Consider the following 25087-nt stretch of genomic DNA (forward strand, 5'->3'; position numbering starts at 1 on the left):
TAGTCGTTAAACGTCAGCAAAGTTCAGACCTTTCCCCCCCCCCTAAATAAACCAATCAATGCATGGAAATCCTTCTGCAGGCCAGAACAAGGGGAAAATGTGTGCCAGAACAGCCAGCAGATTGTAAGAATTTCCTTCAAAAATCCTGAGAAGCAGACTATTTGTGTGGGGATAAGGGTGTGTGAATGTGGGGTTTATGTGGGTGTGTCCCGGCAACCCCCCTCTACAGAAAGGCTACAAAAAAACCCCCTGGTGCTTCCTATCCTGAACACCACCAAAAACCTTCTGGTTGCAGCTGTTCGTAATTGTAAATTGCAGTCTGGCAGGAGAGAGGGACAGAGAGAGAGAGAATGTTTCACAGCCTTCAAGGCCTGGCTGAGGCTCCCCATTTGACGGAGGGCAGCTATAATCCCAAGGACATGCAAAGCAGTACAGGCAAGAGAAAACAGGACAATCAAAGAAAGCACCAACACTTTAATCCTCACCTAAAGAATGGCTCAAGAGAGAGATACCTGGGAATATCTGATCCCACAAAGGAATCACCTTAAGAGGGAAAACTGGATTTTCTTTGAAGGACTGGAACAACCAACAGTTAAACTGTAATCAGGAGTTAAATATGAACTGCTTCGTGGGATGGGGTGTTGATTCTGAGTTAACAAAGCACTGAGTTTGTTAACGGGCTACTCCAGTGCTGTTAGATTAGGCAGTCACAGGGCTAGCTGGAGTCTGGACTAATGTTTGACTTTGTGAGAGACAGGCCTTGAATCCTGAGCTTCCGTGTCATTAAGTGGCCTAGTTTGCCAGGTGACGCTCTAATATATCCTCCTAACCTGAGTGTTTGTAAAAGAGTTGAATTGTAGCCGTGAGTGTCTCAGGGGTTGTTCCCCGTAACTTTTGGGAGGCACATTTGCAAGCTATGAGGCAAGAACATCCACATGCAGTACAAACATTGCTTGACATAGCCATCCTAGCCCTGGACTCTATTCCCAAGTCTTACTGGTCCTCCAGGTAGTAATCTCCATAATCAGGTGGTGGGTTATTTGCGGGCACATCCTTCACCTTAGGTGGGTGAGCAGTCACCCTGAGGACAGGAATAGCAAAGGATAAGAGAAAGCAAAGTACCAATCAGGTAAGAAAATATTATTCCCTTCCCAACACAGCAAGAACATTCACAACTCTGCTGCTCCTACGGAGCAGTTAATGTCCCTGGAGATATCTGCAGCTTCCCTGTGGAGGAGAGAAGCCACAAGCTCCCTGCCAAATTTAGCACCAATTCCTCACCCTTATCTAGGTCAGACAGTCACAGTTCTAGATGAATGTAGACTAGGAAGAGCTGCACCAGACTGCTGTCCCAGCCGCAGGCAGAAGCACCAGACCCCTCTTTTAGAAATCAAACCTTTTTGGTAACCTTGACCTTAGGCTAATATGGTTTCTTGCCATACAAAGAGGTCTTTTCACCTCCAATTATTCCAAATCCCAGGAAAATGGCAAAATCAGGACCTTCCTGCATGAAGAGGATTTGATCAAGGTGGTGCAAATAAATTCTGCTTTTCTTGCTAGGTGAAAACAGCCCATATAAGCCCGTTGTGGGCTTTGAAACTCTCTGTCCCCCCTCCCATCAAAACAAACTTAGGATTTCTTTTTTTAAAAAAAAAATTCCATTTATATCCCGCCCTTCTCCGAAGACTCAGGGCGGCTTACAAGCTTAGCAGTAGCCTTCATTCTATGTATATGCCTGCTTATTAGGGCTTTCACACACTCCCCAAGCGGCATTATTACAAAGTCAGCTTAATTGCCCCCAACAATCTGGGTCCTCATTTTACCTACCTCGGAAGGATGGAATGCTTTAAGAGCGGAGAATTTCCCACTCCTTTCACAACCATAACTCCACCACCACCCAAAAAATGGGGTGAGGTGGGAAAGGAGAAACCTGACATGGAAAACATCATGCAAACCTAGCAAAAAAGCTACAGAGAAGACCAAAAGCTTACTGACTTGTCAGGAATCTGTGCCTGCAGGAGAGAAAAAGAGGGAAAGAGGGGGGAAAAAAGACAGGAAAGGCAGACAGATTAGAATCAAAAGCAGAGAAAACAATGATCCCCTACTCTCTGAGTAGGCAACGGGTGGCCTTCAATCAGGGCATCCACAAGGGAGCCAAAGCAGCAGAATGGCAGGCACAGCCAGCTGATTGAAGCCCAGCCCTTTCTAACATGCACTGCAGGCAAGGAAAATGATCGCCCGTTTCGATTCCACTGACACCCCTTCCACCTCTGGATCCCCCTACATCTGTTATCTCTTAACCTGACACCCATCTTAAACCAGGAACTGAAACCTCAGCATATTTGGAGGGCTCCAATTTGAGAAAAAGTATATCATGACACATGTAATCACCAATCATCGTAGCCTACAACAATGCTGGGTAATAAGCATGCTGTGTGGTGCAATCCCAAACAAAATCTAGGACAAGAGTCTCCCATCCAAAGGAGAAAAAAACCCCTTACTTTCTAAAAATTCTCATTTCCAAACAAATTAAGAGCAGTCCTCACTAGTTATATTTGCATACAAATAACAGAAAGTTTATAGAAGTCCTTTGCTGAAAACTACAAAGGAAGACCCGGTCAGTTCACAACGGAGTCTTCACAACTTCTTCCGTACTAGAAATTGTTGCACAGAAAGCTATCCCTTGCTAGGGAAATGAAGTAATGCTGAAACAACTAAGTATTCTCATTATTCCACCAGTACCACTAATTAGCTTAAATAAATAAAGTAAGAACCAGTTGAATACATCTAGTTAGAAGGGCTCACCTAAAGCATCTTTATATTCAGCAACATTTGAACTGCCAACAACTTGCATGCAGTTAAGCACTTCTTCCACACTTTAGCAGCTCATCCTGGCAGAAAAAGCAGGCCAACGTTGCTGATTCCAAGCATATTCTTTTCCCCTCCCCTTTTGCTAAGTTTATTAATTTTACCGAATTAATCCCCATCCACCCTGCATCCACCCACATTTACCCTATTTTATAAAGACAGACAATAATGAACGTGCAGATGCAGCTGGCTTGCTATAATATTTATTTTATTTATTTTTATTTAGTTATATTTATATACCGCCCTATTCCCTGAGGACTCAGGGCGGTTTACAGGGAATTAAAAATCCAAAATACAAAAATTAAAAACCCAATTAAAAAATATTAAATTAACCCTGTAGTCAGTTAAAAAACCCCAAATTAAAATTTCCTCCTCAGTCTGGGCCCGAGAGCTCGAAGAGCCAGGTCTTCAGGCCCCGGCGGAATGATCGGAGGTCGGGGGCAGTCCTCAGCTCCACCGGCAGCTGGTTCCAGAGGGCAGGCGCTCCCACCGAGAAGGCCCTATCCCTGGGTGTCACCCGCCGGCAATCTCTCACCGGCGGAACCCTGAGCAGACCCTCCCTGTGGGAGCGCACTGGGCGAAGGGCGTTTGATGCCGGCAGCAGGTGTTCCCTCAAATAACCCGGACCCAGGCCATGTAGGGCTTTATAGGTAATAACCAGCACCTTGAATTTCACCCGGAGGGCAACCGGAAGCCAATGCAGCTCGCGGAGTAGAGGTGTTACATGGGAGTATCGGGAAACCCCCATTACAACTCGCGCGGCCGCATTCTGCACCAGTTGAAGCCTCCGAGTGGTCTTCAAGGGCAGCCCCATGTAGAGAGCGTTACAGTAGTCCAAACGGGAGGTCACAAGCGCATGAGTGACTGTGCGTAGGGCGTCTCGGTCCAAATAGGGACGCAACTGGCGCACCAGGCGAACCTGTGCAAAAGCCCCCCTGGTCACGGCTCCTATATGATCTTCAAAATTGAGCCGTGAATCCAGGAGGACGCCCAAGTTGCGAGCCCTATCAACGGGGGGCAACACCTCACCCCCCATCGTTAGAGGTGGAATAACATGGTTAACCCGAGACGCCGATATGCACAGCCACTCAGTCTTGGCGGGATTGAGACGAAGCCTGTTTCTCCCCATCCAGACCTGAACCGCCTCCAGGCACCGGGACATCACGGAGAGGGCATCACTGGGTTGGTTCGGGGTGGAAAGAAAAAGTTGGGTATCATCAGCGTACTGGTGATACCCCACCCCAAAACCACGAATGATCTCGCCCAGCGGCTTCATGTAGATGTTGAACAGGAGAGGCGAGAGAACCGACCCCTGAGGAACTCCACAAATGAGAGACCTCGGGGCGGATCTCTGCCCTCCTGTCAACACCGACTGCGAGCGGCCCCGGAGGTAGGAGGAGAACCACCGTAGAACGGTGCCTCCCACTCCCAACCCCCTGAGACGCCGCAGCAGGATACCATGGTCGATGGTATCGAAAGCCGCTGAGAGATCTAATAGGACCAGGACAGAGGAGCAACCCCTGTCCCTAGCCCTCCAGAGATCATTCACCAGCGCGACCAATGCCGTCTCCGTGCTGTGTCCGGGCCTGAAACCCGATTGGTACGGGTCCAGATAATCAGTTTCCTCCAGGAACAGAGGGAGCTGATGCGCCACCACACTCTCAACAACCTTCGCCAGAAAGCGAAGGTTGGAGACTGGACGATAGTTGTTTAAAACAGCCGGGTCCAAAGCAGGCTTCTTGAGGAGGGGTCTCACCACCGCCTCCTTCAGGGCGGCAGGGAAGACACCCTCCTTCAAAGAAGCAGTTATTACTGCATGGAACCAGCCTCGTGTTCCCTCCCGAGCCGCATAAGCTAGCCAGGAGGGGCACGGATCCAACAAACAGGTGGTGGAGCTCAGTCTCCCCATGATCCTGTCCACATCATCAGGAGAAACAGGGTCGAACTCAGTCCAGATAACATGCTCAAGACCGCCTGATTCCTCCACATCTGACTCTGCCCAGTCAGAGTCCAGGCCGGTCCGGATCCGAGCGATTTTGTCCGCCAGATGATGACTAAACTCCTCGGCTCGTCCCTGCAAGGGATCCTCTCTCACCTCCTGGTTAAGGAGGGAGCGAGTCACCCTAAACAGGGCAGCCGGGCGATTATCTGCGGATGCGACAAGGGCGGCAAAGTAGTTAGACTTCGCCGTTCTTATCGCCGCAAGATAAGACCTTATAAAGGTTCTTAACTGCAATCGGTCGGATTCGGATCGGCTGGATCTCCAACCACTCTCTAGACCTCGTCTCCGACGCTTCATCTCCCGGAGCTCCACAGAGAACCATGGGGCCCAACGGGATCTGCGCCGAATCAGAGGTCGCATGGGTACAACGCAGTTGAGTGCCCTGGTGGCAGCCGTTTCCCAGGCCTCCACCAGAGCATCGACTGGGCTGTGGGTAAGGGTGATAGGTATCGGCCCAAGCGCCCTCTGGAACCGGTCCGGGTCCATTAGGCGCCTGGGGCGGAACCACCTGGTCGGTTCCGCCGCCCAGCGGCGGGGGATGGCATGACGGAAAACCAGCCTCAGGAGGTAATGATCTGACCATTACCATTATAGCATATTACTGATTGTAATATGCTATCATTACAATCAAACTATCTGATATATGAATTATTAGGGATTGGTCGGTAAAAAGAATTACAGGTACAATAGAACTTATTCCTTGGGCTGGTCAATTATATCAAGAGGCGAAAATAATGAGAAGATTTGGTGCTGTTAACAGACTTCTCAATCCTTCAAAAGTGGAGACTGGAGGGCCACTTCAATATGATATAACAACACAAGAATGCTTTGATGATCCTGAGGCAAAGAAGCGAAAAATGACATGGCAAAGGAAGAAAGCAAGAATAAGACTGAAGAAATATGGACATTCTTAAGAGGCCTGAAATAGATAATACCAAAATAGACAGGATTGTACTTGGATTACGAGAGATTGTTTTGATGAGTAGATAAAAAATACTAATTAAAAAATAAAAATAAAACACAGATGTATGAATACTAACATTGAAATATTGAGTTCCTTAAATGATATGGATTTAAGATGTATATATGTTAAAAATGATAGAATGTAACTAATATACTTGGATGTTGTGACATGAGAGGATGTATTAAATGTTGAAATGGAAGAATGTGGAAACTATAAATGAGAAACAAGATTATATTGTCCTCCTCCTCTTTCTCCTCCATGCAATTGGTATCCTAATGACTACTATTCTAATATTGTACCACTAATATTGATATGTAAATGAGATAAATAAGAAGTGTATTACATTACTAGGTATTGGAGAAAATTGTGTAAAGGGAAAGGAGGTTATTTAGCAATGTGAAAATGAGAAATTTCAAACGTTTAATTTTAATATCAATGTAAAATTAAAGCTAGAAAAATATATAAGGTGTTTGATGTTTTAAAGATGGAATGTTAAAATATAAAATATACTAAAGTATTGATAAATATAAGAAAACTATTAAATGACTGATGGATAGCAATGAGAAGTATGTTAATTTAGATAAGAGATAGTATGCATTAAAGGAAAAAAGAGAGAGGAAGTATTGGTTACAACAATTTGGAGATTTGTAATAATATGTATTTGTCTGAAATGGAACTATTGTAACCCAGACACCACGTTGCTTTTTAAAGATACTATTGTAATATTGGAAAACTAATTTAAAAAAAACATATTCCTTGGGACATCTCATTATATTTCCAAATTCATCTATTGGGTTTCCCGGAACATGTAAGAAGGCTCAATGTTAAAAAGTGAGTTGTTATCATTAAAAATCACAATTTACTGGGCTGCCAGTCGGACATTCTGGACTGAATGAACATCTAAATTGGGGAATGGTTTTACTTAGGAATTGCAATATCTTTTCCAGCCACAAGAGGTCACTGCAACATTAGAGGTTTACATTTTTCAATGGGGAGGAGGGGCGTTCTTTCCCACCAGGTGCCCCTCAGTGGAAAGCCACACATGCACAAGTTTGCATCCACAGGTGTATAGAGGAGGGCCAGTGTGCAGAGTTTCACAATCACATCACTAGTCCACCCTCACCCCATCCCAGATGGCCAGAAGCACAGCAACATACCCATTGTGCTGTGTGGTGCAGACGGATGCAGGAGGAACATACCGCACGGGTTTCGTCACCTGCCCGGGCTGAGTGCTTGGAGCAGGGTTAACTCCAAAGGGCCGGGCTGTCTTGTTGAGGGCAGAACTGGGAGTGAAGTTATATTTGGGGAGCTGAGAAGAATGGAGTGCGTCCTAGACAAAACACAAAACGACAATGCCCAAGCTGGCATGGCAGGCAACATGCAAAAGCACCCAATAATCAGGCAGAGCCAGAGGCCACAGTGTCCCAGATGGAAGCCAGGCCATTCTTTGAGCACCAAGGCAATAAATACAAGCTGGCATAGAGCAGCTGCAACGTAAGCCAGTGGTCCATCTCTCTCTGCCTGTGTTTATTCCTAAACGGGCACTGCCTTGTTCAGAAGGGCCCCTCTATGGCTGCCCAGAGGGTTTGCAGGGAGGCAATCAATTGCTTTCGATCCAAACAGCGGAAACAGGCATTGACACGGGCACATGCTGACGTTTTAAGGAGCAAAACCAAACCATGCAAGTCTCTTTCTGTAAGCCTCATCTCATTTCCCTCTTCCAATCAATGGACCTGACTAAATGAATGGGGTCTTCCAGGGTAGCCCTACCAAGATCTTGGAGAGGCCAGGATCTGACCGTTTGCCTCTCTAGTGTGAGAAGCAAAGATTCAGGGATCAACATGCCCCCCCCCCCCGCTACTTGTACCTTCAAGCTTATATCCCCTTGAGAATTGTACACAGCTACACCGGGATAATGCCCATATACCATTTCTGACTTCTGAAGTACCATTTAAAAATAAGCTAACAATGAGCAGCAAGCCAGAAATTCAGGAAGGGAAAAAAAAAGAGGTACTGCGTTCTATAGTTCTTTAAATTGCCATCCTATATCAGAACATCACACTTAGATAAAATTAAAACACCAGATGAATTCTAATTCTTAGATTAATTTTAAGAAAAAGTATAAGGGGAGGAGAATTTATTTATTTATATACTTGGTAATCCTCGGCATACAACCATTCATTTAGTGACCATTCGAAGTTACAATGGCACTGCAAAAAGTGACTTATAATCAGTTTTCACGCTTACAACTAACTGTCGTGGCATCCCCATGGTCACGTGATCAGAATTTGGATGCTTGGCAACTGGCATGTATTTACGGCAGTTGCACTGTCCTGGAGTCATGTGATCACCATTTCTGACCTTCTCAGCTGGCTTCCCACAAGCAAAATCAATGGGGGAAGCCAGATTTACTTAATGACCGAATGATTCAGTTAGCAACTGCAATCATTCGCTTAACAACTGTGGTAAAAAATATCATAAAACGAGAGGGGGGGAAAATCACTTAATAACTGCCTTGCTTAGCAACAGAAATGTTGGGCCCAGTTGTGTTCATAAGTTGAGGACTATCTGTATCATAGTTAGCAACTACTCATCTCCCTCATAAAACGAATCTGGGTGGTTTACCAAACTCAGATGCAAAAACAAACAAACAAAGCATTTCTACTCATTGCCGAGAGATTCCAATTGGAATTATTCAGGAACTCAGCATGGATGTCCATTTAGAATAAGAAGGCTCTCTGTATACCTCCAGACACCTATAGCTATTATTTATTTGGGTATTAAAGTAACTATCTGAACATAGATTGTCTGGCTTAGTTGTAAAATGTTGCATGATCAGAGCTTTCAAACTGTGGAATATTTTTCACACTTCTATCCAAACTGTACATGGACATTTATTATCCTGCTTTTGAAACCCATTATGTAACTATGTATTACAATTTTCTTTGTAACTAAGAAGCCACCTCCAACCTTATTTCACAGTTTCCCAAAGAGAAGTGAGAGAGACAGATAGAAACAGCTACAGACGCACCTTCTGAGGTTTGCCTAGGAGATTCTGGACTCTGCAAGAGAAAAAGGTTGTTAACAGAGGCACTGCCTAAGAACTTGAATTCAGCTACACAATTTACAATCAAAGCTTTCTGAAAATCAGCACCTTTGCTGCAAGGGATCTACTTTGCTGCAACCATCTGTAACCATGGAGAGCTAAAGCAAATTAGCATATGCAATGCAGCTCCTTTCACACCATAAGACATCTGGAAAGGAAGCTTTGGGGAGAGAACAGTCATGAGAATTTAAATAGTTCAAAGACTGTGTCTGGTTTTGTTTTTTTCAGACTGTCTAGAAATTCCTGAGGTGAAGAAATAATATTTCTCCTTTGCATTCTAACCTACTCTTTAAAAAAAATGATTTTATCAGTTCAGATCACTCTCTTGTGAATATCACCTTGGGTATTTGCATACTCTATGTACTTCCATACTGACAAAAGAGTAGCAAAGAATCTATAGTCCTCGTTTAAGGACTGCCTTGGATAGCAATCATTCAGTTAACTACAGTGTTGAACAGGTAACTTTTGCAAGCAATCGTCATTTATGACCTTCACAGATCCACAAAACAAAGGACAGTAACAATAACACAGAAGAAATGACGACTAATAAGACATAAATAAAAAAAACATTAGGGGTAACTTTCTGATAACACATTCTCAACTTCCCTTTCAGATATTTCTCCAACTACTAACCACAACCTAGATATACAATACACACTAGTATCTGATTCAATTCTTTCATCTATTTTTTTCATTAATCACATAACCTCCTTCGTAAAAACCATATTCCAAATGTCTATTTTTTTTGCCCTGCTGTATAATATGCAGCTTATATGGAAGTCATTACTGCACACATGTAGTCAGACTTCTATTATGAATATATATTGTCAATTTTGCCATTGCTGCACATTCTCCAATTATGGCCTCCCAATTTGGTATTGTCAGCAAAGGCCCTCTTTTCTAATGCTGTGCCAAATTTGTTCTTGCAGCTGTCAGCACGTATCTTATTAAATTGTAATATTTTTGATAAAAAAATTTCTGGGATTGTATCCAATAAAAATGTTTGTGGTTTCGGTTTAAATTTTATTTTTAGGATTTTCAGAATATTTTGATGTATTGCTTTCCAATACTGTTGAGTTTTTGGCATAACCACCACATACGATAAAATGTTCCTTCTTTGTTGTAACATTTCCAGCATTGATTGTTATATAACATCCAACTTGAAAATTATTGATGGAATCATAAACCACCTGTAAAATATTTTATATCAATTGTCCTTTAAATGGTAACATGTAATAAATTTTATTGATTTTTTTTGGCATAGCTCTTGCCATTTTTGTAATGCAGTTATGGATTTTTTGAGTTCATGTTATCTTTCTGGGGGGGAAAATCCTGTTAGATGACTCTTCCATGGCAAAAATCATGGTTCTTATGAAGAACACATATATATTATGGCATACATACACATACAGTGCATATTTTAGTAATTCTGTATTATCTAGATTCTTATGCAGGAAAATCACAGCCATAAGCAAATATCGCACGAATTGGTAAGAGAATTAATAAAGCTGCTGCAGAATTAAGGCAGCAGAAAATTAATATTGGGGCCAGGTTTAATTCAGAAGATTCTTAAACAAATATATAACTGAAAGCAGAAGTTTTCCTTTTAGGGTTATTGTGTAAAGATCTTGAAAAAAATGAGCTTTGTTATTATATATTTTGACTGCAACTAGAATTTTATATATGCAAAACTGCAAAGATATGTCAATTCCCATAATGAAAGAGTTCATGAAAAAAGTCATGGCAACATTAACTGTCCTAATTAAGGAAAAAATGTATCCAGCTTTGTTTCTACCTGGAGACTGCTTCTGGATTTTGTGCACAAAATGGGGAAAAAATATTTTTTTGACTTTGGGTTTTATAGTTGTTTATACAATTACTAATTATATAAAAGTAAAAAGCTGAGATTGTAACTTTACTTTGTATCTTAACTGCACCAAAACGGTTTTTTTTCTTTCTCTCACATCTTTTCCCCCTTTCTTTTCCCTCCTCACTTTTCCCGTAGTCTTACTTTTCACTTGTTTTTTTTATATTAAGATAAACTTCAATTAAATTGATACTAGAAAGCAGAAAAATTAAACCCTAAAAGTCACTCAACTAAAAGCAGCTAAACGGCTTTTTCTGAGACCAGAAAGCCTGTGGGGATAGCATTTCATAATTTTGGCATCACATTAAGAAGTCCATCAGTGATCAAAACAGAGCTTCCAGCAGCTATCATTAAGTCCATACAAGTAACCATAATTAATGAATGTTTGACTGTTAAGGGTTTCAGAATTCGTAGCAAATAAAGAGGGTCATCCTACTAACTACATTCTGTACCAATCGCAGCTTCCAAGCTATCCTTATAAGGAAATCCAACAACAAGCAGTGTGTTCATCCAAAAATCATTTTATTTGCCAGGCTTTGGCAGCCCACATTTATTTTGGCTGTAACGTTTTTTCATGCTATCTGTTTCACAGGTGTGGAACTGAAATAATAAACAATTAACAAGCGAGGTTGTTTTGGCAGGCATTTTCCCTGCCTCTTAACTTTCAGGAAATACCAAGCAGCAGCAGCAGCACCAACACCAACACCGTACTTGCTAATTGTTTATTATTTCAAATCCAAACCTGTATTCACCTAGGAATCCCTTTTGTGTAGCCTGAAATCAGCTTGGATACTTTGGCTGAAATCCATGTGAAGTCACACTATTACAAGACAGTCAAAGCCCTTTTCTGCAGGAGTAAATGCACATCTGGAATCAGAGCCACACTGCTTATGCAGGAAATTGTCTAGAGGTTCTACAATATGCTTAACAATTCTGGACACTGAGCTTATTTTATTTATTTTATTTTATTATATTTATATACCGCCCTTTCCCGAAGGACTCACTTTGTTTGAGCTAATATTGTTATTAATATTGAATTTGTATACTGCTTTATCTTTCAGATGCTCAGGGGCTTAAAAAGTAAAATACAATACATGGACTAATTAAAGCAGCCAGCTAGATAGATTTCTCTCCTATTAATTCTAATGAACCTTTATTTCAGGAGCAACTGGAGTCCTAGTTTAAAAATCCAGATGCTCTGATCTAAAACTTCCTACACTGCTTATTACTTTGGTTTAAGTTTTTAAACAGGGAATGTGATGGTTAGGAAGCCTTGTGGTGGGGGGGGGGGGAACAGAACATGCAGATTACATTTCCTATCAGTTTGATCTTACTCAGGAGCCTTTACCTTCAGGATGTAAAATTTAGGCAGGTGGCTGTTTGTTTTATTAAATACCAAAATGAAAGCTGGCAAGCCAGTTGCTATCCAAAAGGACTGAGTCTGAATAAAATAAACATCTGGGTGAAACCAAGTTATAATTATTCCAACATGTACATTATGTTCCTAAAAGAAAAACCCCAACATCAGCCTAAGAGCTACTTACTTGCTTAAGCTGAGAGAGAGTTTGTCCCCACAGGCACGGATCTTGTTCTGGGCTTCAATGTGGGTCATGGTGCTGGTGCTCTGTCCATCAATGCTGAGCACCCAGTCCCCAACTCCAACCCCTGCCTGGGCTGCCTTGCCCCCGGGGGTGAGCTGCAAGGAAAGAAAAAGTTATTCCCAATATGAAGACATCATTAATGGAACCTATCACAAAAAAAATCCTTCCGATGCTAATAAGCAATGGAGCTGGATCAGGAAGCGGACATAACTCTTGTTTTTCCTCTATGCCCGTATACCTTTTGCTAAATTACATGTGTAGTAAACATATTTATTCCCAAAGAAGTTTTTTAAAAGGTAACGGTGCTTGGGAGAAGTTAATGTTAATGTTAATTTTATTTGTATACCACCCTTCTCCTGAAGGACTCAGGGCGGTGAACAGGGCACATATAAAATACAGGATACAAAAGTTAAAAAAGAATTAAATACAAGGCCCAAGCTAAAACAATAAATAATAATATAAGAACCACAATAAAATCCCAACCCATGCCCCATCAGGCCAGGCCGGCTTGTTCGAATAAATAGGTCTTCAGATCGCGTCGGAAGGAGCGAAGGTCGGGCGCCGTCCGGAGCTCAACCGGCAACCGATTCCATAAGTCCGGGGCGCCCACAGAGAAGGCCCTCCCCCTGGGGGCCACCAGACGACATTCTCTGACCGGTGGCACCCTGAGGAGGCCCTCTCTGTGGGAACGCACAGGGCGGAGGGAAGTTGACACCAGCAGCAGGTGATCCCCGAGGTACTCCGGACCCATTAGGACAGTTAATGTTGCCATGACTTTTTTCATGCACACTTTCATTGTGGGAATTGACGTATCTTTGCAGTTTTGCATATATAAAATTCTAGTTGCAGTCAAAATATATAATAACAAAGCACATTTTTTTCAAGGTCTTTACACAATAACCCTGAAAGGAAAACTTCTGCTTTCAGTTATATATTTGTTTAAGAATCTTCTGGGCCCAATATTAATTTTCTGCTGCCTTAATTCTGTGTGATGTAGCAAGTAAGGGACACCCCCAAATGGTGGCCTTTGCTAAGTCATATTTCTCAGTTTCCCCCCCCCCCCAAATCTCAGAGGGACATTTCAAAATGGTCAAAACAAAATATGCATTTAAAAAAAGTTTGTATCCGCTACAGAACACCTATTTTCTTTACTATCAAGAGACTGATTTATGTTTTCAGGCAGATCCTTTTTAAGTTTCAATAAAAGAAGATTTTGTAATAAGCTTCTGCTATTGGCTCTGTCAGTGCTTTTTTTGTAAAAGAAAAAGGTGCCGGAACTCATACATGTCATACAACCCGCCTTGCCTACCCTACAAGGTTCCATCCAAAAAAGGTGCCGGAACTCCGTTCTGAGCGTTCTATGAGAAAAAAGAGCCCTGGGCTCTGTCTTCCTGCTCCTTGAACTCTAGAGCTACTCCTTTATTGTTTACAAGCCAACTGGACCGATCCTATCTTTCGGCAAGAAGACAAACCATTAACATCTTTTACAACTCAAATAGTCCAAAGATTTGCTCGTCATCAAGTTGTGTCTCCAAAACTTTCAGATGTGTTAGTATCATTTTATACTGCACTGGTAAGACCACACTTGGAATGCTAAGTTCTGGTCACCGCGATACCAAAAAAGGCGTTGAGACTCTAGAAAAGAGTACAGAGAACAGCAACAAAGATGATTAAGGGACTGGAGGTTAAACCATATGATGAACATTTGTGGGGACTGGGAATGCCTAGTCCTGAGGCCTCTGGACCTCCGGAAGGTTCCTTCTGGACCACCCACCTCCTCCTATGTGCTGTGCTCCGATCCTTTCCAAACAGCGCAGGGAGAGAAAGCAGGGCTGTGTTCACCACTGTTTGGAAAGGAAGGTTGGATTCCCTCAGTTTCTCTGATGGAAGAGTGTGTGTGTGTGTGTGTGTGTGTGTGTGTCATATTACATTGTGCAAAATAAAAACACACTTATTCAATTAAATTTTATTCACTCATTTGTAAAATTGTGCTTTCCCCCCAATACTTGGAACGCTTGCAAAATGCCCAATGTGGCCGTCAGACTGAAAAGTTTGGAGGCCCCTGGTCCGGTCTAATGTAGGGAAGGAGTAGGGACATCACGATAGCAGTCTTGCTCAAGCAGGGCACTGGATTAGATGACCTCCAAAGTCTCTTCCAATTCTGTTATTCTGTATTCTATAACAGTCCCCAACCTTTTCGGCACCAGGGACCAGTTACATGGAGAAAGGTTTTTCCGTGGACCAGAGGGGGCGTGGTTTTGTGTGCTGCCTGCAGATGGGGCTTTGCTTGTTTGTGTGGACTGGTTGCTGGCATGCCGTGGCCCGATACCGGTCCACAGACCGGGGGTTGGAGACCCCTGTTCTATAAACTTAAAATATTACAGTACTACCAATGTCAAACTCCGTAGATGTATTATTATAGTGGATGCTCTATATGTCCATGCCAGGCAGAAATAAGTATAAGTGGGCTAAAAGTATTCACTGTCATGTTTCCTTGACTATGGAGGAAAGGTCTTGCCTAGTATTTTTTTCTTTCACTAAAAAAAACCACAAAAACAAATACACAAACAACACAGTCCTCATAGCTCGTCTCATTCTGCTCAGGGCACTGAAATAAAAACAGTTTCAGACATGGAATCTGATAAATCCTTTGATCTCTTTGAGGCTTCAGGCAGCTCAGAAAGCAATCCTTTTTTTCATTAACATCTTCCTACCACAATATCCTAAGATGCAAAGGGTGCTGCTAAGACTGCCTTCCTGCCTAGAGCTTATCCAGGAGGGTGTTGGTCTATCCGGCCTAATCATAATAAATACAGAACAAGTTCCCTTTTCTTTCAGCACCCCATTCTTTGATATCTGAGTATGTCCCATGCTAAATCTCTTTGGCCAAATGTGCAAATATGCAACTTCATTTCCAAGAGCAAAGGATAACAAACATCTTACCATTTCTTTTCCTCTCTTCTTTTTCTCCCATTATCCCTTTCTTTGATTCTTAGGAAAGTATTTTAACTAGACCTTAAGCTAAATTGTACAGTAGCAAATCTGTGGCAAACCTCTACTATGTTTCCCTGGATTGGCTAACAGGGCAGTGAAAAGCAAACTGGCTTTGTGCACAATGAAGGGAGAGCTCTAACTGTGCTGCTTACTAGCAATCCTAAAAAGAAAATGATTCTGGGCTTTAGGCCAGGATTAAAAGAGAAAGGGACGCGGTGGCTCAGTGGGTTAGGATGCTGAGCTTGTCGATCAGATGGTCGGCAGTTTGGCGGGTCGAATCCCGAGTGCCGCGTAACAGAGTGAGCGCGTTACTCATCCCAGCTTCTGCCAACCTAGCAGTTCGAAAGCACGTAAAAATGCAAGTAGAAAAATAGGGACCACTACGGTGGGAAGGTAACAGCGTTCTGTGCGCCTTTGCCAGCCACATGACCACAGAAACGTCTTCGGACAAGTGCTGGCTCTTCGGCTTTGAAACAAAGATGAGCACCAGCCCCTAGAGTTGGAAACGACTAGCACACATGTGCGGGGGAACCTTTACCTTTACCTTTAAAAGAGAAAGGGAGTTGCAGCATTACATTAATGTGTTGTAACTGGTCTACCTTAAGAGGGAGTTGTAGTCATGGTTTCATCACATTAATTTTTGTAGAATTTTTCAGGGCAGCTTTACAAGATTGTTATCAAGCTGATTTTTACAAAAACCAAAAAATGCAAGTCAATATAAGCAACCAAAGCAACATAATAATGGACTCAAGAATGAATCTGTACAAGATGAGAGCTAAAGGAGGTAAACAGTATGACCCAGGGTGCTACCACTGCAACATCTGTACAGATGTAGAGATTTTCATAGGTGCTACATTTTTAATTCCTGCATCAGAAGCTGAATCTTGCAGAAATGATAGCTGGCAACCCCAGCAGGTTCTCCATCACCCTTCTGCAGCAGTCATGTTATCTGAAGTCATTGCAAAAAAAATAATAATTGAGCAACAAATGCACAGTGGTTGAGCAATAACGCACATTCTTTGGAAGACCTCAAGGCTTGTGGGAGAGTTTAGACCTGGTGATGAATGCAACAAACCAGACAGAACCACCTCAGCATAGCTGAGCAGGTGCCAGCTGCCAATCCAGAGTGGACTCCTTAGGCCTTTAAAATATGAACACGTCAATTGTCAGCCAAGTGGTAGAGAGATGGCGCACCTGCTGTTATTTGTGACAGCTGGCTATTAAAGCCAGGTAAGTCAGAAAGCCATTGCCATCTAGCAACACGCCTCCCCATAAAATATTTGGCTTCATATTCCCTTTGCTTCTATTTGCATCATTCCCAAATTTAGCAGCTGTATGCTCACATACACAAATGGTCCTTTGAGGACAGCCTAATTAAGACTACCTGAACAAGCTGACAAAACTCCTCAGCTTCTGAACACTGGAACACAGGAACCTAATTTCCCGAAAGGACACTGAATTTTAAAAAAATACCATTGGTATATTAAAGACTATTTGAAAATAGGAGGAGAAAGAAATACAAAATATTTCTCCAATTTTCAGATTGGACTGTCCTTTGCTCTCTTTCTGCCTTAACTAGATGTATTTACACCTTACCTTCTTAGAAATGCAGACAACAATCGTATTCAGAAAACAACTATCTGTACACCTAAGCCACACTACTGTAAACCATTTGAAAGGTGGCCTTCACATGATGCTCTGAAGAGCAATTTTGTTTGCAGGATCGGCAGTCTAAACCTCTAACAGAAGAATGAAGTCTCCACTTTCCCTGCAACATTAGAATCCTCTGTGGAAATTTGGGAGCCCGAATGAAAAATGTTCAAAATTAGAACTGGGTTGGTTGCTTGTTTGCTTTGTTATTCTTCCTTCCCCATCAAAATGTCTTAAACTAAAAAAGCAGAAATGAAGCATATGCACCTGCCTACTGTAATACGTAAACTTCCTGTGATTACAGAATGTCTGTTTAAAAAGTTGTTTTAAAATTTGGAATTTGCAGGGGGGGGGGAAACTGGCAACCCTGTAAACTGGCAATTTCTAAAACCAACAGATTATGATCATGTTGAGAGCACCTAAAGCAGATGCCAAGTGGTTTCGTGTGGCCCGCAAAGCCATCCTGGAAACAGTGGGGGAACAGCCCCCACTGCCTTGGCCCTGGCCCAGAGACCCTCCTTCTGCCAGAGACCCTCAGATCTGTCCCACTCCTGCCCAGGCCCCCATAGGCACCCTCGATGTGAACGATGTAGAGCTGGCCACTGCCACCCAGTAGGCCATATGCACTCTAGCCACGCCCACCCAGTAGGCCATGCCCACCCAGGCCATACCCACCCGGCCCCTTGAGGGCAACCGCAATGCTGATGCAGCCCTCAATGAAATTGAGTTTGACACCCCTGACCTAAAGTGTGCTACATCCGCCCTAAATGATCACACAAGGAATTGGAATACCTTCCCCTCTGCTTTCTGAGTATCAGAACACAGCCACAGCCTTCTGAATTAGGCACAAGGCACACTTCTGGCCACAGCAAATGTGGCACTTCCAGAAACCATAACAACACTCTCCTACTCTTATTGCCTTCCAACTGATTTTGATGGGTCCCTCCTCTGATATTGTGCACAACAAATGAGATAGGCCATGTGCATCTAATAGTCACATCTGACATGACTTGATCCTATTACATCCTGTGGAAAGGACTCCCACCATTTGGAGTTGTATCTATAGCATATTTGCACAAACAGGGCTGCAGGTTCCAAGAAGGCCAAAGCACAAGCATTGGGTCTTCAGCATGGTTCTCACGCACCGCGGGGTGGGATGTGTGAGTTTGCTTTGGGGATTGGGGAGATTCAGGTTTATAGGAGTTTAAAAGGCAGAATAATGAATTAATCTGAGGGGAACTTGGAGAAATGAAATGCTTGTTTATGGAATGGTTGGCCAGCTGAAGGCAAAAATGGGGGACAGAAGAGGAATGGGGGGTTCTTGTGTGCTGTTCTACTTATACCTTCCCCCCAGGTGTTTGGAGAAATCACTCATCTTTATTTTATCTATCTTTTCTTCTGTCTAATGGGATATTTGTGACTGGCCACATACTCCCATTCAGTGCTTTTTTTGTAAAAGAAAAAGGTGCCGGAACTCACACATGTCATACAACCCACCTTGCCTACCCAACAAGGTTCCATTCAAAAAAGGTGCCGGAACTCCGTTCTGAGCGTTCTATGAGAAAAAAAGCCCTGCTCCCATTGCTGTCACTTTATGACTTTCTTAAAATTCATAAAATCTTAAAATTTCAGATAAGCCACACACACACCTTCAGAATGACCCTGTTTCGTGACAAATTTCAATTTATTTTTTCCAAAAGGAATGGGGAAAAGTTGCAGAAACAGCACCCCCAAGATAATTTTAAAATAGGGCTATCGGTAGTCTACAGATAAGGCCTAAAGATGATTGCAGTTGTGCAAATGGTATAATTCTGTAGTTTGACCATCATTTAAACCCCATATTGCAAGCCTGTACTGGACTGTAGTATCTGTAAATCTAGGGAAGCAAGCTCTAGTTTACCAAAGTTCTTGCTGCACTAAGTATTTCAGATATCATGATGCAATAGGTTTCTAAATGGGCTAACCTACACAGTTTAAGCAGAAAAAATGTAGTGCTTTATTGAGAAAGAAAAGGGGTGGGGGATGGGGAAGATAAGCAGCATTTAATGACTAATGATGAAGATTGCTGGGAATGAGAACTAACCTGAGAACTAACCTTTGAGTAGCCTCCATTCTGCTTCACAATAGGGCAATTGTGGATTAGCTACTAAATTGGAGTCCAGGAATTTTCAGAATCAACTTAGGTTCAAATATTTACAGCCTTAAAACATAAAAGAGTTTGCAGATCAGGTAAATATTTTAATTTGCTTCACAGAGCAGACAGACTGGTGGGAAAATGATTTTTTTTTTCACTTTAAAAACAGACATAACCTGATATTTCTAAAATTTCAAGCCAAGAACGTAAAAGTATAATTTATATAATTGGAAATCAGGCTAGGAGAATCAGATGTATCTACTGGCAAGATATTCAGAAAACTGAGGAAGACACTACAATTTCTTGTTTTCATTTTTATGGTTTAGTTTGGGTGACATTTCTCTGTATGCTCAAAAGCATTTTATTTTTCAGACAACACCAAAGGGGTTGGGAATATATTTTAATTTTCTGACATTTAATTAAACCTGTATGTTTGACTTATAACAAATTTATGGTCTGAAAGCTAATAATAGGTCTTTCTACAAGTTTTATTTTCCATTGTTTTAAAACAAACATCTTCCTTCAAAGTTCAAAGATACTTAACAGGTATCTTTGAAGGGGAAATTTACATTTAGGTAAATCTGAATAACATGGCTGATATGCAGATCTAACTGCATCCTACTTTATGTTGGCTGACATTCTCTTTTCAAAATCTCTAAAACAGCTTCAGTTCTTCTAGTCCAGGGTTCTTCAAACTTGGCCCTTTTATGACTTGTGGACTTCAACTGAAGGAACTGGCTGAGGAATTCTGGAAGTTAGTCCACAAGTCATAAAAGGGCCAAGTTTGAAGACCCCTGCTCTAGTCAGTAACAGCCATCTCCTAAGACAGGGGTAGGCAACCTCGGCTCTTTTATGACTCATGGACTTCAACTCCCAGAATTCCTGAGTCAGCTGTGCTGACTCAGGAATTCTGGGAGTTGAAGTCCATGAGTCATAAAAGAGCCGAGGTTGCCTACCCCTGTCCTAAGAGAACATGATTTACAATTGCATTTTCCCCCAAGCTTCTATTTTCTACACTAGTTCAGCGATATCAGATTGTACTCAACGCTTAATTATGTTTAGTAATCCCACGTTTATTATTCTATAACTCAAGGAGGTAGACATATGTAATACTCCTATTAGTCTCACAACAACCACCCTGTGAGGTGAGAAAGAGTGACTGGTCCAAAGTCACAAAACCAGCTTCCATGCCTAAGGACGGACTGCAATTCACAGTCTCCTGGTTCCTAGCCAGTGCCTTCCCTTCTACCTAGCCAGTGCCTTCCCTTCTACAGCAGGGACTCCTGAGTATTGCTATTTGTGAGCAACTCTCGGTCATGAAAACTGATTTTTTTTAAATCTTTTATGGCATCAGATTTTCTTCTGAATGCTTTCCAGATTGTCAGACACCAATAATTCCCAGACAACATGGCCAATAACCATCCTGGCTAGGAATTATGGAAATAAAGTTTAACATACTGTATATGGAGGGAACAAGGTTGTTCAAGTGTGGTGCCTGCTAACTTTTTCCAGTGCTGGAACTCATAGTTTCCTGCCAACACCTCACACAAATATACACACATCTTTAAAAATATAGAAGGCACTTCTTCTGTTAATGGAACTGAAATGGTGGGAAACTGTATAGTTTTGAAGGTTATTTTTGGATTAGTACACATGTTCATTGATCATCTGGACATAACCTGGAAAATGCAATCACCATGTGGTTTGCCTATCTTCTTCAAACTGAAAAATCATGACCTCAGTAAAATTTTGATTTATAAAGGCCACTTGTCCATTTGCTTAACTCTCACACAGCCTACAGGAGAAATTTCAGATAGCTTAACTGGAGAAGGACCAGCATCCTTCATTCCTCTTTCCTATCTCCAGAACTGAATACTAAAATGATGTCATAACATCAGTCCTAACTTACATTGATAATCTAACCACCGTTTTAATCAACTCATCCAGAGTTGCAGAAGAGAAATTGCCTATATGCATCACAATCATATGCTTTCTCATAAACCATGTTACCCGACTTTTCATTTCGACCCCAAACCACCCCAGTGATGCCCTCGCTGTGATGTCCCGTTGCCTGGAGGCGGTTCGGGTCTGGATGGGGAGGAACAGACTTCAACTCAACCCTGACAAGACTGAGTGGCTGTACATTCCGGCATCCCAGGACATTCAAAACGTCCCATCACTTTCTATGGGGGGTGAGTCTTTACCCCCCGTAGATAGGGCTCGCAACTTGGGAGTCCTCCTTGATGCACGGCTCACCTTAGAAGATCATGTAGTAGCCGTGACCAGGGGGGCTTTCGCACAGGTTCGCCTGGTGCGGCAGTTGCAGCCCTATCTGGACCGGGATGCCCTGTGTACGGTCACTCATGCGCTCGTGACCTCTCGTCTTGACTATTGCAATGCTCTCTACATGGGGCTTCCCTTGAAGACCACTCGGAGGCTCCAACTGGTACAGAATGCGGCCGCGAGAGTTGTCTTGGGAGTTTCCCGGTACTCCCATGTTACACCTTTGCTCCGCGAGCTGCATTGGTTACCAGTTGTCTTCCGGGTGAGGTTCAAGGTCTTAGTGATGGTCTTTAAGTCCTTACATGGCATGGGTCCGGAATACCTTGGGGACCACCTGCTGCCAGCGTCAACTCCCCTCCGCCCCGTGCGTTCCCACAGAGAGGGCCTCCTCAGGGTGCCTCCAGTCAGAGAATGTCGGCTGGTGGCCCCCAGGGGGAGGGCCTTCTCTGTGGGCGCTCCGGCTTTGTGGAACCAGCTGCCGGTTGAGCTCCGGATGGCACCGGATCTCCGCTCCTTCCGTCGCGGGTTAAAGACCCATTTATTTGAACAAGCTGGCCTGGCCTGATGGGGAATCACTTAGGGTTTTAATATTTATATATATTTTTATTGTTTTTATTGTGGGCAATAATTTAATTCTTTTTTAATTTTTGTATTTTTGTAGTTTTAAGATATGCCCTGTTCACCGCCCTGAGTCCTTCGGGAGAAGGGCGGTATAAAAATTTAATAAATAATAATAATAATAATAATGTTGAATAAAATTAACATGGGGACAGCAGCTAACTTCCAGTTAGAAACAACTATTTTGTAGTATCTCTTATGTTTTCTTCCTTGTGGGCCAATTCAGATAGACAGTGAGTCGATTAACTGCATAAGTACTTCTTTGTGTCCTCCTCTCTTACCCCAATCCCATTCTATACCCTACAAAGAAAGTTCTCACGCATACACCACCGGTGTGTGTATCCATCTTTGTAAAAGCACAGAAGACAATTTGGAGGAACTCAGTGAACTATTCTCCCTGCCTGATTCATTCAGAAAAGGACGGGTTGATGGACTCCAGCATCTTCAGACATTACCAGGCTTAAGAGAGAACAGGGCACTGGAGTGAATCAACACCTTTCTCCTAACGCAATCCATGTGGTCACACTCATGCTTCTCAGAGCTACCAAGCCACAAGAATTCCTAAAGCTTTTACATCTGCTCTGTGAAATGGAGGGGGTTGCAATCAGCCCACCTCTCCACAGGGCTCACCTCTCCCAGCAACTAATTTATCTCCCTCTGTCAGCAAACAGAGACATTAGCTCATCAGCAGCAATGCAATACCTACCCTGGGGGCAGGGAACCATTAACTCGAAGACTTCTCGCTACAGGGCCCCCAAGCAGCAGTCAAAGCGGAGGAAAGCAGGACTGCTCTTGTACCATCTTGGTAGGTCTGAGACATGACAGTCGCCAGTGCAATATATAACAGTGATAAGCAGGAAGCTGAACTGGAGAACATAGACACAGTCATCTGCACAGACTGTAGGAAAACAGTTTTACATGGAAACTCCTTGTTTCCAATGTCTGTATGTCTGTAGCAAAGGTGACCCCTTTATGACCTGTGGCCTTCAACTCCCTCCCAGCAGTCCACAAGTGATAAAAGGGTCATCGTTCCCCACGCCTGGTCTAGAGCAAGGAGGCTTTGTCTGGAAATCACTTGGTTTCCCAAAATGGTCCTGGAATCAGCATAACCGTGCAAGTGCTGAGGCCCACCTCCCTGCTCCCAATAAAAATGGAAAGGAGTACATCAGCTTGCACACGAAAGTTTCTCATACTCTTCCTTCTTCCACAGCCTTCCATAAGGAAGAAGAAGAAGAAGGGTGCCCCAGAAGCCTTTAAAGCAGGACTGGGAGGAACATCTACAAGCAGAATATACAATGTGCATTTGGGCAGAGGGGGATGCTCTATTCATATTAATACTAAGAGTGCTCACTGCTGGATGGATTGAAAAGAATGCAAAGGTCCACTATACTGGGGTTCAAAGGTACAATTACATGCTTATCCTCAACCCAGTAACAGTTCCTGCCTTCAGCTCAGGTTACAGCAGTAGAGATTATAGGAAAAGACTGATTGTGATAATATGCATACAAATGCATATTATCAAGAGCCTTGGTGGAGCAGTGGGCTAATGCCTCCTTAAGTAACACCAGCTGCCTGCAATTAGTGCAGGTTCGCATCCCACCAGGCTCAAGATTGACTCAGCCTTCCATCCTTCCGAGGTAGGTAAAATGAGGACCCAGATTGTTGGGGGCAATTAAGCTGACTTTGTAATAATGCTGCTTGGGGGATGTGTGAAAGCCCTAACAAGCAGGCATATACATAGAATGAAGGCTACTGCTAAGCTTGTAAGCCGCCCTGAGTCTTCGGAGAAGGGCGGGATATAAATGGAAATTAAGTAAAAAATAAAATAAAAAATAAAAATGGAATCCTCCATGACTTTCCTAACAGGCTATGAGTTTCCTCCACACAAATGCTGGTACGGCTTTTTCTGGAAGAAGCCGCATTTGCCTTGAATATCCCAGCAAGTTTTCAATGCCATCATCAATATTTCCATAGATAGTCTACTCTAAAGAGTCAAGCAACCAGGTTTCTCAGCAACTCTCCTAGGTAGGGCTCAATAACTACTGTGGCCACCTGGTATGAACACACAAATAAGGAGTCATACATTTAGGAAATGTCACTATATCATATTAAACAAGCACACCAACCACTGGGTTTCTCATCTCGCTCACAGACTTTTTTTTTCTTTGTCTCTGTGAAGCTGTTCTTTAAAAAAAGTTTGAAGAGGCAGAAAAACAGGACGAAATATGTATTTTAAAGATGCTAGTGACTCCTGCAGCTTTGGAATGGAGATCTCCTAGTACTTGGAAAAGAATAAAGTATTTCTGTAAGTCCAGTTCAACATGAACATAAAAGGAATGAATGCTTGCTGGCAAATATCCATGGAAGCCCAGCAGTAAAGCCCCACTTTCTTGACGCAGATTCAGACTGTCCTTGGGCTTGTAAATATCACACTTAACACTGTGACAACAGATCCCAAGAGACCCACAAGCAATACCAAGGAGAGAATGCTCTAGTAGGGCTGGAAAAGTGAGAATGGATAATGAGGTAGAGCCACAAAGGAATTTAGGCACTGATATTTGCCAGTGCAAACATTCTTCAGAGCTAAATTTTTTCCACAGGTAAACAGATGCTTCATCGGTTCATATTTTCATAAAAGGAAAAGTACTGCAAGAAATCCCATAATAAAAAAGGCAACACCAGAATCCCTGCCACGGCTTAGTTTCTCCTTATTTCACTGGATGGAAGCACTGAACATACTCCAGCTAATCTTGAACGTGAAGCTGCTTTAGAACTTGGATTGGAGGGCTTCAGGAAATGTTGGGGCTATGGAAGCAGTAGACTGGGAAGCCAGTATTTGGCAGACTTCTATACTACTACTGAGAACAGGTTGACTCAGACTTTTATGTTCTAAGAGTTACTCCACACCAGCCTTTCCAAAATAGCAGTCTCCAGATAGGTTTGAACTACAACTCCAGGACTTTTGAGACAAATTCGAGAAATGTTGGAAAACCAACACAA

The 25087-nt window shown here is 42.8% G+C and overlaps 1 protein-coding gene across 5 annotated transcripts in view; it reads right to left on the reverse strand.

Moving 5' to 3' along the window:
* PDLIM7 (PDZ and LIM domain 7) overlaps nucleotides 1–25087 on the reverse strand; it is a 58970-nt gene that overhangs the window by 14613 nt on the left and 19270 nt on the right. For 4 of the 5 annotated variants that reach the window (XM_083352949.1, XM_083352951.1, XM_083352950.1 and 1 more), the window contains 3 exons: nucleotides 12352–12503; nucleotides 8866–8896; nucleotides 6992–7164 (listed from right to left, as the gene is read on the reverse strand). In XM_083352949.1, the coding sequence (XP_083209075.1) occupies nucleotides 6992–7164; nucleotides 8866–8896; nucleotides 12352–12503 (356 nt within the window). Of the gene's footprint in view, nucleotides 1–6981; nucleotides 7165–8865; nucleotides 8897–12351; nucleotides 12504–25087 lie in introns of all 5 variants that reach the window. The other variant, XM_083352953.1, reaches the window with a different exon arrangement.

Source organism: Vipera ursinii (genome assembly GCF_947247035.1).
Source record: "Vipera ursinii genome assembly, chromosome: 2".
In the NCBI taxonomy this organism is placed as follows: domain Eukaryota; kingdom Metazoa; phylum Chordata; class Lepidosauria; order Squamata; family Viperidae; genus Vipera; species Vipera ursinii.